The 17780-nt window shown below is 41.7% G+C and overlaps 1 protein-coding gene and 1 long non-coding RNA gene across 6 annotated transcripts in view; one reads left to right on the plus strand and one right to left on the minus strand.

Moving 5' to 3' along the window:
• Positions 1-17579, plus strand: part of LOC146500077 (mitogen-activated protein kinase kinase kinase kinase 4-like) — a 112669-nt gene extending 95090 nt beyond the window's left edge. For 3 of the 5 annotated variants that reach the window (XM_085135936.1, XM_085135937.1, XM_085135939.1), the window contains 8 exons: positions 2049-2216; positions 2613-2756; positions 10863-10997; positions 14441-14541; positions 14682-14831; positions 14922-15081; positions 15385-15524; positions 16399-17579. In XM_085135936.1, coding sequence (XP_084992062.1) covers positions 2049-2216; positions 2613-2756; positions 10863-10997; positions 14441-14541; positions 14682-14831; positions 14922-15081; positions 15385-15524; positions 16399-16482 — 1082 coding nt within the window. In that variant the 3' untranslated portion in view covers positions 16483-17579. The other 2 variants (XM_085135935.1, XM_085135938.1) reach the window with 2 other exon arrangements.
• On the minus strand, positions 1151-2729 carry LOC146500079 (uncharacterized). The gene is made up of 2 exons (XR_014869884.1): positions 2625-2729; positions 1151-2211 (listed from the first exon to the last, which is right to left on the minus strand). It is a non-coding gene; the product is annotated as an uncharacterized LOC146500079 (long non-coding RNA).
• Positions 17580-17780: the final 201 nt, after the last annotated feature.

Genomic DNA, 17780 nt, shown 5'->3' on the forward strand with positions numbered 1-17780 from the left:
CACAGCTCAAAGTCACTGAACTGGAATAGAAGCTGCAGGTCTGAGGTTTGACTGTTGTTCAGGAGGGAACGGCCCTTTCTGAGTACATCCAGAGAGAAATCCCAGAGTGCTTCCCTGACTGAGCTGCACCACTGATCTCATGCTCACACGTGGAGTTCAGGTGTCTCAGAATATGATGGCAAAAATTCCTTAGCTGTTCAGATTGGGACTTGAGTCTGTGAGCTTTCAAACATCATATGATGACTGACGGCTGGTTTTCTTTACTTTTCTGACAGTTTACAAATGTTTGGGACATTTTAGTCATTCGGAGGAATTTTGGTAAACTATTACTACAGTTATTAAACAACTGAATCAAGGTAATAATGAAAAAAATATAATAGTTTAGTGAAATTCATCCAAAACACTAAATATGAAAGAGGGACAGGTCATGTTGAGCAGTTTGGAGGAAAGGCTGAGATGTTTGGAGATATGTAGAGGAGGGAGAGTGGATGTATCGGAGAAATGATGCATCTGCCAGCAGGGGAGAAAAACTGAGAGAAAGATGTAGTGAAGAACATGCAGAAGGTTGGTGTGACAGAGGATGATGAAAGGGACAGGGTGAGATGATGAGCAGATGATCTGCTTTAATGGGAGCAACTGGAAAAAGAAGAAGGACTGAAAGAGGATAAAAAACTACTAATGAACAGCTTTGCAAAATCGACTTTGCCTAGAGGTGAGGTCTTTGAGGCAGTAGGTATGTGATTGACCATAATCAACTATAATCAACACTAAAGAGATTAATACATGGAAATCGATTCAGAAATTAAGGCTTGGTCTTTCCCTGGATGCTGAATAAGCATTTGGCCAGGTGAGCGGTAGTATGAACATATAAATGGCTGCAATGGGAATTAATTAATATTTATATCTTCTTGATGACTGGGTCTCAGACGTTTCTCATATTTCCTCCTCCAAAAGTCATAAAAGAGGTTCATACTGTCCAACAAACTTCTTTCAGTAATCATAAGTGAAACAAAGAGATCTTACTTGAACTTTAGTGTGCTAAAAATCAATGTTAGGAAGCTTTTGGTTGTTTATCTTTGTTGATTTAATTGATGATTATCATTCATCATTATTAACAACCAAGTTCGACACAACTTTCTTCCCCAAGCCACCCCCGGTGATGGTTCTCTGAAAACCGTTCCTCTAGGTTAAACCCAGCGCTTCAGTTTTGACTTGCGTCTGACTTGCCGCCAGCGTCCACAGCTGCAAACAGAAGCTCTGACAAAAACAGCTTCTTCTTTTCAAGGAGTAAAGAGGCTGAGCACGTGAAAATGTCATTATCATTAACAAACAAAAAGAGTTTGTAAGTGTGGACTCTGTTTCACTCAGGTCATAGAGTTCATTAGCTATCGCCATTAGCAAACAAAGCTTTCTTATCACTACAGCCCTGTTCTCTCATCGTCAAGGCCAAATCTTAAGCCATGACCTCACCTGATGCAGCTGGTGATCAGCCATTGACCCCCTTAAATATACTAGATTGTTCAGTCTGCATTTAATCACTGATTTGAGGCAGTTAAGTTTTCCTACAGATGCCTGAATCTAGAACCAAATGCATGTAAGAGAGCCGGGTAATGAGTAATCCACAACAGACACCATAAAAACTCTGCAGAGGCCTTCTGACCTTGCACAGCTTGTTTTTCTGTCCCAGTGTAATCAGCAGCTGAGGACTATTCTGTTATTCTAATAATCTCACAGTCTCTGATGCATGGTTGTCTTTGAACGTCACATCAGCTCCTTTTTTTACTGGTTTGAGCGGAGCAGTAGTGGGAATCATTACATTGATATTTATATTTCTGTATACCATTCCAAACTTTCATACTTACAACATGACCAATTATTCACAGTAATATAAAGTGTACATCAATCACACAATATTGATATTCCATTCTTAAATATCACAGTTCACTACACAGCTTTCTAATGCTGATCATGTGACTGACCCTCACCCCGTCCGGTAAACTCTACAATCCTACGCCATCCTACCTAAGCCCTTCCCTTTGACCTTTTAGGCTATGGGAACGATGCCCGGCTGGCAGAGGCACTGAGAGCAGATCCATCCCGGAAGGGCTCCGTGGTCAACGTCAATCCGGTCAACACCCGCCCTCAGAGTGACACCCCCGAGATCCGCAAATACAAGAAGAGGTTCAACTCTGAGATTCTTTGCGCTGCACTCTGGGGTAAGAACAAAAAGATAGGGCTTAAAAGAAAGGATACTTTAAAATAATTACCCATCAGTTGATCAGACTATGATGTCACCTTGAATAACAGGGTGGGGGTGGGGGGATAATGGGTACTTAAAGAAAATGCTACTTATTTAATAAGGATTTTTTTGATGTAAATTATTATTAAAGGTAAATTTGTTGTGCCAATGTTTAAGTATTTGTATTAACATTCGTCAACGTCCAGCTTTTTACCAGAAGTTGTAGTTATAAAGGCCTTCACCACATGGTGGCAGCAAAGCTCTAATAAGGCCACATACTAGCGCCGTCAGGCCAAGCAGCAGACCTCCAGTTGAGGTCAGTGGCTTTTTTTGGACGTTATCCTTATGGGCATGTTTGTGCATTTGTGTGTAGGAGTGAACTTACTGGTGGGAACAGAAAGCGGCCTGATGCTGTTGGATCGCAGTGGTCAGGGGAAAGTTTACCCTCTGATTAACCGCCGACGCTTCCAGCAGATGGACGTCCTGGAAGGACTCAATGTCTTGGTCACTATATCAGGTACACAGACAGGCACACTTTAGTGCAACTAGAGTTACGAACCGATGAGAGATGGACTGAAACCAACGTCTAACATTGTGCAGTATAAAGCACAAACTTGCACACAGAGTTACCTTGAAAGTACAGTGCTCGACAAACACCTTGAGCTGCCCCTCATCATATTTTGCTAGGAAAATTGGAAATAGGTATAATGATAAAAGATGTGAAAACAAAGTATATATGTTTTCAAGTAGCCTCAGAAATTAGTATTTAATCTGACCACCTATTAGAATTGAATAGAATAGAATTCAACTTTATTGTCATTGCACATGTCACAAGTACAGGCAACGAAATGCAGTTTGCATCCATCCAGAAGTGCTTTAGCCATGATATAGATATATTACAATATATATTAGCAATAATATAGATATGTAAATATATTACAAAAATGGGTCTATTATGATATGTTATAATGTACGTGGTATGAAGTATGTTATAAATATGCTATAACTATAAGTATGTACAGGCTGTAGTGAGTACAGGCTATGAACAGGATATAAATATGAAAGCTATACAGAAATGTGAACTATGCAGGTTATAAACAGTTGTAGGATTAAAAATTCTCGCATATACAGAATGATTATTTACACAGAACTATACAGTAGCGCAGTTCAGATAAGTGAGATATGTGGATAATTTCTACAGAGGCTAAAAAGTGCTGGTGGTTGTGAGTGGTGGTTCAGTCCATGTTATTATTGTGTGTTTGAGGGTACAGTTGTCCGTGTGTGTGTGTAGGTGGTTGTGGGTGTGTGTATGTTCAGTCCATGTGTTAACGTGGGTCAGATGTCAGGAGTTCAGGAGTCTGACAGCTGTGGGGAAGAAGCTGTTCCGGTACCTGGTGGTCTTAGTCCGGAGGCTCCTGTAGCGCCTCCCAGAGGGCAGGAGGGGGAAGAGTCCATGTGATGGGTGACTGGGGTCTTTGATGATTTTCCCAGCCCTTTTCAGACACCGCTTCCCGTAGATGTCCTTTATGGCAGGAAGTGGTGCTCCGGCGATGCGCTGGGCAGTTTTCACGACCCTCTGCAACGCCGTCCGGTCCGAGGTGGAGCAGTTCCCGACTGTTTTACAGTTGGTCAGGATGCTCTTGATGGTACAGCGATAGAAGTTCACCAGGATGTCTGAGGACAGGTGGTTCTTCCTCAGAGCCCTCAAGAAGAAGAGGCGCTGGTGAGCCTTCTTGACCAGCTTGGAGCAGTTGGTCGTCCAGATGAGATCCTCGGAGATGTGGACTCCCGGGAACTTGAAGCTGCTCACACGCTCCACAGCCGTCCCCTTAATGCGGATGGGTGGATGTGGGTCAGCATTCCTCCTCTAGTCCAATGAGCTCCTTGGTCTTCTCAGTGTTAAGCAGCAGGTTGTTCGTGTCGCACCACTCAGCCAGACGATCCACCTCCTCCTGTAGGCGACCTATTATTCTTCAACATAGTCTGAACTCTTCTCCAGGCTTCTTGAAGGACATTCAAAGCTCTTCTTTGGCCGCCTCTCTCTCTCAAGTTGATACCACACTGCTTTAATGATGTTGACGTGCTATGACTGTGTGCTAAAAAGTGAAGTCACTGCCAATAATGTTTAACATATTGATTTTCACCAACATATTGGTGAAAATCTGGTGATATTTTCATTTTTACTTCAACTCTTCTGTATGTATGATGATGATTTGGACCTATCTCTCCATCAGACCTGTTTCCACTGATTTTCAGTCCAGTTCTTGTATAATTTGTCCTTAAGAGTGGCTTCTTGACAGCCACACTTCCACTGAGACCGCTGGTGAGGCGTCATTGTAGAATAGATGGATCAGCTGGAGGTCCAGATATATCTTTCAGGTCCTGTGTCAGGTTTTGTTGGCCTTTTTTCCTGTTTCTTTAAGACTCGACTTTCAGCTATCTGCAAATTCTTTTGTTCTCTACTTGTCAAGTTTTCAGGTAATCACTCTTAAGAATCACTTTGTAGATGAAATAATATTTTTCGTCAAATCTTTTATCAAAGAGCAACAACTTTATTGACTGACTAATGCGTTTCGAAACGCGTTGGTCCTCTTTCATATTAAGTGTTGCTGGAGTTCCTGCGTTGTGAGTTTTCATCCTGTCCATGCACATTGGAAGTAGGTGAAATTGTTCCAGAAATTTCTGCTGTCAAATATTTTACGCCAAACCATTTTATGTTGTGTTTCATTATATTCATTTTTCCTGGATTCAGCTTCTAGTGACAAAATATACTATTTAAAATTGAACCTTTGCGAAGCTGTCTTTTATGTTTAGACACAACACTGGCACATCCCAGGAGTTGATGCTTTTTTCATGCTTGAATGATTCACAGACCAGTGATAAGTAGCTCAACAAAGCTGCAATTTCAAAATCCTACATTGTCTTGTTTCCAGGTAATTGCATTTACAAGATTTCCAGAGAACTTGACCTCTGACCTTGAGGTCAAGATCACTGAGATTCAAAGTCGTCTGAGAGTTTTAGCAGCTACACCTATGGTATACATTTGAAGCTCCTACATTGCCTTATCTTGAGTTATCGCCTTCACTGCCTGCCTGGCGGGGTGATGACAATACCCAATCAGCCTTTTATGACTAAGGAGTAAAAGTGAAAAATTTGGCTGCTTGGAAGTAAAATATTTAAAAAATGAGGAGTGGCTCAAGACTTTTGCACAATACTTCAGTTTGTACATTATGTGGCCAAAAAATGTTCACTTTTCTTGCTTGTTCAGCTTAGTCTGCTCAGTATCTGTTTGACCGCCTTTTTCTAGTTTGCTTTCTACTTTCGCACATTGAAAGAGCACCCGCAGTCGCACTTCTCCTTTCACAATTTCCCAAATGCACAGAAATGACACAACAGATAATCTGAGTGAAAAGGATATTGAGTAAAACTCTGAAGCTGAAACCACGTCATGTATGTGCATGCTATGTAACATTGACACACAATTGAGATTTCCATGATGGACGGAAACGTTCTTCCATGTAACTGATTTGCAGAAGATTTCTAGGAGACAGTGTGACAGAAGAAAATTACCAAGATTTCAGCACTCATTACTCTGGGTCTTCATAAATCCACTATTATAAACACATTCTGACTAAACTCATAACACAAACACTTAATAGTAAAAGTTCTTGAGTGATTACTCACAGCTTTGGCTGAAAAAGGGATGTGAATCTCGGATAATATTCAAGTTAGGAGTATGAGATTGGAAGTGTGGATTGTAAAAGTTTCCGCATCCCTATAAATAAAGGCACATTACAGAGCCGTGAAAAAGTACTGGCTCCCTTCCTGATTTGTTATTTTTTTGTATATTTGTCACACTTGCATGTTTCAGATCATCAAACAAATTTTAACGTCAGTAGTAATGTGCGATACCACTGATTTCCTTTCCGATCCATCCATCCATCCATCCATCTTCATACGCTTTATCCGGGGCCGGGTCGCGGGGGCAGCAGCCTAAGCAGAAAGGCCCAGACCTCCCCCTCCCCAGCCACCTCCTCCAGCTCATCCGGGGGAACACCAAGGCGTTCCCAGGCCAGCCGAGAGATATAATCTCTCCAGCGTGTCCTGGGTCTGCCCCGGGGCCTCCTCCCGGTGGGACATGCCTGGAACACCTCACCCAGGAGGCGCCCAGGGGGCATCCTTGTCAGATGCCCAAACCACCTCAGCTGGCTCCTTTCGATGTGGAGCAGCAGCGGCTCTACTCTGAGCCCCTCCCGGATGGCCGAAATTCCCACCCTATCTCTAAGGGAGAGGCCAGCCACCCTTCGGGGGAAGCTCATTTCCGCCGCTTGTATCCGCGATCTCGTCCTTTCGGTCACTACCCACAGCTCGTGGCCATAGGTGAGGGTAGGGACGTAGATCGACTGGTAAATTGAGAGCTTCGCTTTTACACTCAGCTCCCTCTTCACCACGACGGACCGGTGCAGCGTCTGCATTACTGCAGCTGCAGCCCCAATCCGTCTGTCGATCTCCGGCTCCCTTCTCCCATCACTCGCGAACAAGACCCCGAGATACTTGAACTCCTCCACTTGGGGCAGGAACTCATCCCCGACCCGGAGTGGGCACTCCACCCTTTTCCGGCTGAGAACCATGGCCTCAGATTTGGAGGTGCTGATCCTCATTCCCGCTGCTTCACACTCTGCTGCGAACCGCTCCAGTGCGAGCTGGAGGCCCTCACCCGATGAAGCCAACAGAACCACATCATCCGCAAAGATCAGAGATGAGATCCTGAGGCCACCAAAGCGAAAGCCCTCCGCCACTTGGCTGCGCCTAGAAATCCTGTCCATAAAAATTATGAACAGAACCGGTGACAAAGGGCAGCCCTGGCGGAGCCCATCACCCACCGGGAACGAGTCCGACTTATTGCCGGCAATGCGAACCAAGCTCTTGCAACGGTTGTATAGGGATCGAATGGAATCCAATACCAAGTAATATTCAGGGTGGTATCGACGATACTGATCCGATACCGATACTTTGTACAAAAAATTATTTTATTTATTGTATCTCAAATTATAGCATCATAATGATTGCAGGACATCAGAGTACTTGTTTCCAACAATGGCGGCAGCTGCTTAGTTTTAATATTACTCTTATTTCTCTTTCTGGGTCGCAAAAAAACTTTTAACATATTTTCAGGTGAGAATGTAGCTGTGTAAACTTCAAATATCTGAGCCGACCGACACATCGTCTTCAAACCAATGCGGTCTTTCGCTACTCGGGTTAAACATGATATATAAGTCACTTTGATAACTTAAAACTGTTATTGTTTGGCTTTTTCAGTGTTTTATTTGTTCGTGAGTAAATCGGTTTGGCTGAGATTAAATTTATTAGATTAGATTAAATTAAATTTAACTTTATTAATCCCTCGGGAGGGTTCCTCCGGGGTTTTCACACAGCTGAATAAACATCAAACAGAAAACTGATTATACAGAAGTGTGAGACGGTCGAGAGTTTACGCCAGCGCCCGGTTATATTTTAGATAGAAAGGAGCAGACGGCCGAGTTTCTCTCCACCGAGGGAGCTCGTGACGTATACCCGGCTTTCTCGACCACGAAGGCCGGGTCCTCAGGTGGAAGCAGCCTCTAAATTTGGACACCCCCGCTGTTTCCGGACATTTAACGTATTTCATCCGATAAATAAACACTATAAAATGTATTTATCCCCCCCAACAGCCTTTTTGAATGTCTCCCTAGTGTGGCCACAACACCTCACATTTTTGCCACATGTATCGCAAACCACGTCTCAGTTTTTGTGGAGGTAAAATAGGTTCGCACATGGCTCCAATTACGCTGAGCCATTGTTGTGAGTGCGCACGCCAGGGGGCTGTGAGACAGCCTATTTCGCAAATGACTATGAAAGGCGGAAGAGGAACTAGTTCCTTTGAATGTAGACAATCCGAATGTTATAGTTTCTTTCCACTGTGTTCCTGTTAATGATAAACTACATATTTACCCTAATTTACTAAAATATCGATATTTTAATGTGAGAATCGATTCTAGAACATAAATGATTGGTATCGGAGGAATCGATATTTCAGGATCGATCCGCACATCACTAAACGTCAGACAAAATGCAGGTTTTAAATGAAGAGTTCATGTTCATTAATCATCAATAAGGCAGATTGTCCGAATAATTCAGGGCTACTTATGCTCTTCCTAAGATCTGGTAGAAAATCAGATCAACAACACGACATGCTGTCCTGCAAAAAGGAGAACGAGAACGATGTTTGGGTATTATTATATTATATATAGTCTTTGTTAACTTTACCACAATATAAAACACTTTGCCATTGCTACGTGTCTGAAGCCAGAGATCAATTGTATTGTTCCACAATCAGATAATATGTAAGCTGAACTTTTTGGCAGGCGTGCACAGCGCTGTGTTCGGAGGGAAAAAGGGAAAATCCACTGCAAAGCAAAGCCAAGGCCTCAGTCCAGACATGTTTGAAACTCTAAAACTCTTCCATGCAGACATAAAAGACATGCATGCTCTTGTGTGCTCTGCAAGAATTTGGTCATAAATGAAGCGACACAGATGCAGGAGAAAGTTTTCTTAATATCACAGCTGTATTTTTATATAATTCTATAATGAGAGAGGCCCTGAAGTAGAATACACAAACGTAAGTAAACTGATTACACAGTTATTTACCTGTGCCATATAAACTGTAACTGTGTGACAAGTCATCACTTTGAGGTGAAGTTTGCACTCAGTGCTGGGGATATTAATTATTATGGATCAAAGTAGTTAGTTTGGTTCGATACAAAAATGACAACCCCTCTTCTCATCTAACCATGTTTCAGACAGAGCAATTATTTGAAACCTGCCTCTCAAACTATACAGAAAATCTTTAATCGAAGCAAAACTTCTATAAAGACTTCTGCAATTAATATGAATTAATGAAAATGTATTAACTATTTCAACCGTATCCCTGAATTGCTCCTCTGTATAATATTCACATGTGACATTAATTGTATTAAGCACATCCTTTCAGGGTCAATACCTACTTCAAAATCATATGATTTATTATCTGAGTCGTCGAGCATTATGCATAATTATTCTAAAACTATCTATTAACCTCAAAAAAAGAAAGGGATCCTTAGCAATCGCACATTCATTTATTGACATGTTTTAAAGTCCGTTGAGCTTGTTTTCTTCCATGTCCAATTTACAATTTCCTTTTGTCCTTTTCCACCTGAAGTAGCATCTGTTCTTGTAAAGGATGAACTAATTGTTTTTAGGCTCATAGCCATGATTGGTCGTAACCGTTTGCCTATCTTGATAATGTTATCTCGTATAAATGTCCAATTCCTCAAGATCCTTAATCGTTATAACCTTGGCTTCTTCTGGCGTTCCATTCAGTTTAATCATCACTTTACAATTCCTGGTCCAGGTTGCTTGAATCTTTTTCTCCTTCCGTAAAATGCGAGCTTGTCTAGCAATATCTGCATTTCTTTTTGTAAGATGTTCATTCAAATATATTCCACTTCCTTTCAAAAGGCTGGACCACCTCAGCAAATCAACTTTGTGTTTACGGTTTACAAATCTCACTACAATTGCTGGAGGAGCATTAGTGTGCCTTCTAGGAAGGGTATAGCATGCAGATATATTATTATTATGCAGGGGAAGTTTTTTTATTCGAAAAGAATTCCACAACCTGCCGCTCCAACGACTGTAGCTCCTCCGTCGGGGGCTTGTCTTCTCCTCTTTTTGCACCGGTCCCAGACTCGGTGACTCTCGCATAACTCCTGTGTTTAGTTTCCAGACCTGTAATAATCACTTCCTCAAGTCGAGCCTGCTGTTCTAGATCGTCCACCTTCCTTTCCAAAAACTGGATTGTCTTATCTTTCTCCTTAATCAGGTTTTTTAGTTCTTTCATTTGGTCCATCATCGACATTAATATTCCTTGTTGCTTATTTACTTTTTCAATTTCCGACATCAGCGAGTTAAGTGAATGTTTAATCTCCTCCGGATCTTCTTCGACTTTCTTCATCTTTGCCATTTTGTCTCTTATAAATGTCAATCTTAGTTTATTTATTTGCCCAAACAAGTTCTATAACTGAAATTGTTTGGAGTTTTAACACCAAACATCACAGCACCACCGCGAGGACGCCAATCCGGCTGTGATCACGTCCGCCATCACTGATTATGCCCTAAACTCAGATTATGTCTGAGTTTAGGGCTATTTTTTACCTCAAATTCTGGAGTCGTTGAATGAATCATGAATAAAAAAATTACAAAAAGCATTTTACAGGAGAAAATCAGAACCATAGTCCATGACTTGAAACTTAGAAAGGTTAAGTGGTGCAAGATAAACAAACAGAATCACTTAAAAAGAAGTAAATTCATGTTTTCAAATGGTCAAGTCAAAGTTCAGACCTTAAGGCAACTGAAAAAGGCTGTTCCATCAAGATTTGATGCAGAAATGCTGCCAACCTGAAACTATTTTGTAGGATGGTGCAAAATTCTTCTACAGTTTCAAGCAGCTTTAGACATTTCTCAGAGCCTCTGATAAGATCAACCACAAAGCAATTCTTACATTTTGTTTTTGCTCTTCTTTACTTTGGTGTTTCTCGATCAACTACAGGTAAGAAGAACAAGCTCCGTGTGTACTACCTGTCCTGGCTGAGGAATAAGATTCTGCATAATGACCCAGAGGTTGAGAAGAAACAAGGCTGGACAACCGTAGGAGACTTGGAGGGATGCGTCCACTACAAAGTTGGTACGTTTATCACAAAAGGACATGTTGCATTTAAGAGTTTGGGAAGATTTCACTGTATTTATGAGCATAAATACTCATAACAGACTACCAAGGTGGTAAGTTTGAGATAAGGGCCTTCCACAGTGCAAAAGTGCAAGTGCATGGGGACAGTGTGTGTGGAGGTCACAGCAGGGACTGGTGTTGTTTTTTTACTGACTTCACACCTAATGGGGGTTACTTGCACACCACTCCTAAATGAAACTATTAACTGACCCACTCACCAGATTGCAAAATACACAAAGTCACAAAAAGGAAACCAAGAAGCCAACGTGCAGTGAACAAAGAGACAACCTGACGAGGACAAAGGGGATTAGTAGAATCTATAGTTTTTACTGATTGAATAATTACTTGGAAACCTGCTGGCAGCTGTAGACATGATAACTGGTGCCTGATATTGGTCACAGCCACCTCTTAGCTCACTGCCTGCAAAACAAGCAGCTTCCAGTTTTAACCGGTTAGACTGACGCTCATTCTCGTGTAAAACTCTGTGAACTACTAGCAGAGGTCACTCTCTTGTGGGAAGTTGGCTGTAGCTATGCAGCTTTCTGAACAGAACAGATCCATGTACACGATACTTTTTAATTATTCAGTGCTTTAATAAATAATAAAATAAATAAAGTGATTCCCAAATTTTTCTGAGACATGAAGACTAAAATTAAATGTCACAGGAGAAATCTCTGACCTGTCTACCTCCCCTCACCCCAACCACTCATGGGAAATGGCCAGCTCTCGCTGAACCTGGCTCTGCTGGAGGTTTCTTCCTGTTAAAAGGGAGTTTTCCTTCCCACTGTCGCCAAAGTTCTTGTTCATCTAGTTTTGCGGTCGTCTGATTGTTGGGGTTTTCTTTGTATTATCGTAGGATCTTTGCCTTACAATATAAAGTGCTCGAGGCAACTGTTATTGTGATTTGGCGCTATATAAATAAAATGGAATTGAATTGAAACTACAAATACAAAGAAACACAACAAAACAAAAACTTTAAATTGACAGGGATCAAAAGGTCAAGGTCATGTTTATTTATATAGCAACTCCAGTCCTCGAGAGCTACTGTCCTGCAGCTTTTAGATGCATCCCTACTCCAACACAGCTGAATTAAATGGTTCAGCATGCCATCAAGGCAAAGGCCTAATAACAAGCCATTCATTTGATTCAGGTGTGTCGGAACAAAGATGCATCTAAGGCTACGTTCACACTGCAGGCGAAAGCGCATCAAATCCCATTTTTTTGACCCCATGCGACCCATATCCGATCATGGTCTGACAGTGTGAACGGCACAAATCCGATATTTTCAAATCCGATCTGGGTCACTTTCGTATGTGGTACTGAATCCGATACATATCTGATGTTTCAGAAAGCGACTGCTGTTTGAACGGTCAAGTCGCATTAAATCCGTCTTTTACGTCACTGACACAAGACAGACGCCAATTATCAGCGCCGGAGAAGACATCGCGAACGCTTCCTGGCCATCCGGTGTAGATGTCAGTGAAACTGTTGGGAAGACAACGTGAACATTTTATTTGTACTGTATAATCTGCAGATTCTGACAGAAATCTGTAACTATCCTTTGAAGCACCGCTCCTCTGAAACAGCAATAAGGATCATTATTAGGTTATTTACATTATTATGTAAATAACAAAATAACTTAAAGCAAAAATTGGGAAACGTAAAGTCCGAAGTCTTTATATTAAGGGCCATCAGTCAAACAATACTGTTGCTCTGGGTCTAAACAGAGCGCGTTGTGTGTGACGTCTTCTTTTGCGCATGCGGGCCGCTTTGAGCGTTCACACTAGAGCGCGTTTGCTGTCGCATTTTATTTGTAGTGTGAACGAGCAGACAGAAAAAATCGGATTTGATCAAAAAATCGGAATTGAGCATCAAGACCTGCAGAGTGAACGTAGCCTAAAAGCTGCAGGACAGTAGCTCTCAAGAACTGGAGTTGGACTCTGATATAGCACATTTCCAAACAGTCCATGCTGCACAAAGTGCTTAACAATGCAAAACAACAACAAACACACTGCAACAAATTGGGAACAAGGTTGCCAAATATGTCTATCTATCAGTGTCTATGAATATCAGCCTTTAGTTTCTGCTTTGTGATTTCATATGTAGGAATTCAAATCGGGTATGTGCTTCGGGAACCTACATGCCATTGATAAATCGTAGAATGAAAACCCTTGATTAAGTAATAATGTGGTAAAAGCATCCGAGAAGACATGCAAGTAGACCTTCCTGTCTAAAACTCAGAATGTCATTCATGATTTTGTTGCGACTTTGCGAAGACTGGCACTTCCTGTTGGAAACTCCTATGTAGTGATCAGAGCTGTTGGCTGAGGAATCCGTTTCCCGTCCAACAGCTTTATTCATGCATGTTCATTATTTTTCTTGAATCAGCACTTGTGGAAAGTACAGGACTTTGCAGCAATGATGAGAAAATCAATATTGGAAAAGTAACATTTGTAACACTGTTGCCAAAGCAGTGGGTTTATGTGGACGTAGGGAAAAACAGCTGAGAGTGCACATTTAACTGTGTTCCTCAGAGGATTTGCAATAAGTAAGCTTGTACCGGGGTTGTGTTTAGAGGACATTTCTGTTATTCTACACAGATGTAAGCTGAACCGTTTTCTTTTTAAGATGCCAGGAATTGTTGTTTCTGTGGTGCAATACAAACTGCTGTGAATATTTCAGATTCAACCCAAATAAACATCAGTTAAAATAATAACTTTCTCCCTCCATTTGTTGCAATATTAAGGCTACGTCCACACGTACACGGGTATTTTTGAAAACAAAGATTTTCCGTTTTTGTTTTAAAAAATAATCCCGTCCACATGTAAAGGCAGAAATGAAGGAAAACGCTGCTAGGAACATGCCAAAGCAGCAGGTGGCGCTATATTCCTAACCGTGCAGAAATGTTGGCCAATCAGAAGTCTAGAAGCCTCGGTGGGAAAAAGTAAACAAAGCTGGGGCATAGAAGCAGAACCGAGTCGTATGTGTGGAGGGACAGTAACTGTGTGTGTATATGTAAGCATTTAAACACTGCAGAGAGAACAATTAACAGTAACAGTATTGTAGAAATTAATTTCACCGAAACAATAACGTGGCGCACACTGTGACGTCAAAAAAGGCGCACACCTTTGACGCTGCGTTTTCTGCGTTTTCTCCGTTTTTCTCGTCCACACGTAAATGCAAAAACGGAGTTTTTAAAAATCTCAGTTTTCAGTGACCAAAAACGCCGTTTACGTGTGGACGAAAGGTGCAAACGCATAGAAAAATCTGCTTTTTCAAAAATACCCGGGTACGTGTGGACGTAGCCTAAGTCAGTAAGCAGAGATGAGCCCACACTACTCTCCTGCCCTGTGGTAATTATGCTATTTTCAAGTGATTTATTCAGATTTTTATTTCCCCAGTGAAATATGAGAGGATCAAATTCTTGGTTCTGGCTCTGAAGAACTCTGTGGAGGTCTACGCTTGGGCGCCCAAGCCCTACCACAAATTCATGGCCTTCAAGGTAAATAAACCGACCAGCTAGTTGTTGGTGCTCTTTGTGTTTTTTCTCCAAACGATAGCAATCTATCATCTCTGTGTTTTGGCAAATATCAACTGATATTAAGCTGAAAGACTAAGATTTCTGATCTGTGTGCGCCTCAGTCTTTCGGTGATCTGGTGCATAAGCCGCTGCTGGTTGACCTGACCGTGGAGGAAGGTCAGAGGTTAAAGGTAATCTATGGCTCGTGCTCAGGCTTTCACGCCGTGGATGTCGACTCTGGGGCCGTTTACGACATCTACCTGCCCACACACGTAAGAACACAGCTGTAAAATAACGCACGTGCTCGTTTGTTGTATGTGTTAAAAGAGGACTCGCTCTTATAATGTCTGTTTTTCCTCCAGATCCAGACGAGCATCCAGTCTCACGCAATCATCATTCTGCCTAACACTGATGGCATTGAACTGCTCGTGTGCTACGAGGACGAGGGTGTTTATGTCAACACCTACGGACGCATCACCAAGGACGTGGTGCTGCAGTGGGGGGAGATGCCCACCTCAGTGGGTGAGTAACTGGGTGAAAAGCTACACAAACACCTGCCCTATAATGTTTTCTTGTCTGTCTAGGTCAGTGTTGCCCAGCCGTTTTGCCTCACAACCCTCCAAGAGCTAAAGTGTCCCTGCACCTGCACCTTTACACCTGATTTTTTGTGTGCTTTTTTTCTGTTAATGATTACAAATCATCAACAAGTCGATTGTTTTAGCACATTTATGTTTGACACCTCTGGTCTAGGGATTTAACATTTTCTTCGTCTTGTTTTTAAATAGAGTTAGATATCCGTATACTAACTAAAACATCTCTTCACAGCCTACATTCGGTCTAACCAAATCATGGGTTGGGGCGAGAAGGCCATCGAGATCCGCTCTGTGGAGACCGGTCACCTGGACGGTGTCTTCATGCACAAGAGAGCTCAGCGACTCAAGTTCCTCTGTGAAAGAAACGACAAGGTGAGATTGGCATGTCAGCACCGCTGGCAGTGACCTAACCAACTCACGTGACTCGTGCACATCTTCTGGATTAGTCAACTTTGTGTTTGCTTGATAAAAATAAAACACAAGAAAAACCCTCCTCCAAGCGAATAAGACTCCAACTTGACCAATCTGAGAAGCATCTTTTAAAATCAAACTGATTTTGTTTACAGATTTTAAGTGATGAAACATGAAAAAGGCTCCAGTTACATGCAAACACATGGTGACTACCTACATCAGATGTGCCAGGTTATCTGTGAAGCTAAATCCTGGCATCAAATTTGTTTGCACAATTTCTGTTGACTCAGCTGTGGAAGTAACTTAAAGCCGCTCTAGTTTCTCTTCTCTCTTTTTTTGGACTGTTTTTCTCTTTTTGTGGGTCTGTATTTTTGACAGCATGTGCGGTAAATAGTGGGAACTTTCGAGTATGGTAACATATGACAAATGAATGTAAGAAGAAGAAGAAACTTTTAACCACACAAGCTTTGTTTTTGAATTTTAGTGACTTGTGAAATCATGTAAGACCTCCCCAGATAATTTTATTTGAATATTCATTCATATATATATATATATATATATTTTTTTTTTTAAATATATATATATATATATATATATTTATTTTTTTTTTAATATATTTTTTATATATATATATATATATATATATATTTTATATATATATATATATATATATATATATATAAAATATATATATATATATATATATATATATATATTTTTTTTTTTTTAAAGTTAGGTTAAGGTTTTTAACACTGTATTTAATCACCGGCACTTTCAGTTACAACATTTGTGCTCAGATTGTGCTGAGCAGTAAAATCTCACTTTGTCTCTTCAGGTGTTTTTCGCCTCTGTACGTTCTGGAGGCTCCAGCCAGGTGTACTTCATGACTCTGGGCCGAAGCAACCTGCTGAGCTGGTAGAGGTCCACGGCCTGCCCTCTTTCTCCTCCTTCTCCTCATCTTCCTCATTGTCCTCCCCCTCTCTCTAACACTGGATCTCAGAAAACCACCATTGATGTCTTGTCAGCCCTCGGACAACCAAACGAGAACAAACACAGCAACCTACCAGCCGTCTGGAGCAGTCGACAGCAACGCCCTGTAGCTGCAGCCTTGCTGGGTCTGCCTGCGACGCAGAGACAGCCAGTCAAGTCGTCGGTCCCTTCCGTAAAATCCGAAGCGACGGCATAATGAAAACAAAGGTTAATAAATGAAAGGAAGTAGTAATACTGTAAATGTGAATTCAAGAAAAGGGAGGGGCAAGCAACGTTTTGTTTCCCTCTCAGTTTTCTTGGTGCTCATCGGATGCATTGCGATGGGATAGATTTTTGTACCTCTGCATCCTTTCCCGAGTTGGTTAGTAAGCTTGAGGTCTTCTACTACTATTGCTACCGCTATTGTTCTTACTACCACTGCTACTACCTTCTGCAGGTCTGCCTCTTGTAAGGGAGTCCCCCCCTTTGCCCCATGTTCCCACCATCCGCCCCTTCTTGTGAGCGTGGGGCTGGTGGGGCTCTAGAGTGTGTTGTATTAATGCTACAGTAGTGTGTGTGTGTGTGTGTGTAAATGTACTTCTGTTTGGTCCACCTACTGCTAACATGCTGGTTTGTCCAATGAGCTGGAGGCTCAAGCATGAGAAAGGGACCTAATATTGAAGGTTTTTACCACAAAGGTCAGGTCGACAGGACTCAAACATGAGGGTGTGTGTGTGCGTGTGTGTGTGGTTGAAGTATAGTGTTGTATCGGACAGGCGCTTTAAAAAGAAGGGGAGGGCGGAGAGAGAGTTGGTGTAGGTGATGGATTTCAAAATAGTATTTTTTGAATCATTATTATTCCTTGAAGATAAGTGTAACTATGTGGAGTTAAACATGTCTTTTACCTTGTTTTTTAATCATTCACACACATCCACCTACACAACTTGCTTGCTCTGAAACCACAGAAGTGTAAGGTGTGTCCGTATGAAAAGAATGCAATGCGGGTGTGATCCAAAATATTGAATAAAGTGTCTATGTACAAATAAAGCTTTGGGAACTTTTGTCGTGTCGGACCGGCGGCAGGGAAGCATGACGACCTGATCTTAACTCGAGAAACTTGAACTGCTGTGAATAAACGGATATAACGTGGAGAGAGGGGAAAAAATCGAGAGATGATGTAGATGAGAAAGTTTAGTACGTGTATGTGTGCGCGTGTGCCGTCAACAGTTCGGCATCGCTTCGGCAAAT

The sequence above is a fragment of the Neolamprologus multifasciatus genome, chromosome 16, assembly GCF_963576455.1.
Source record: "Neolamprologus multifasciatus chromosome 16, fNeoMul1.2, whole genome shotgun sequence".
Classification (NCBI taxonomy): domain Eukaryota; kingdom Metazoa; phylum Chordata; class Actinopteri; order Cichliformes; family Cichlidae; genus Neolamprologus; species Neolamprologus multifasciatus.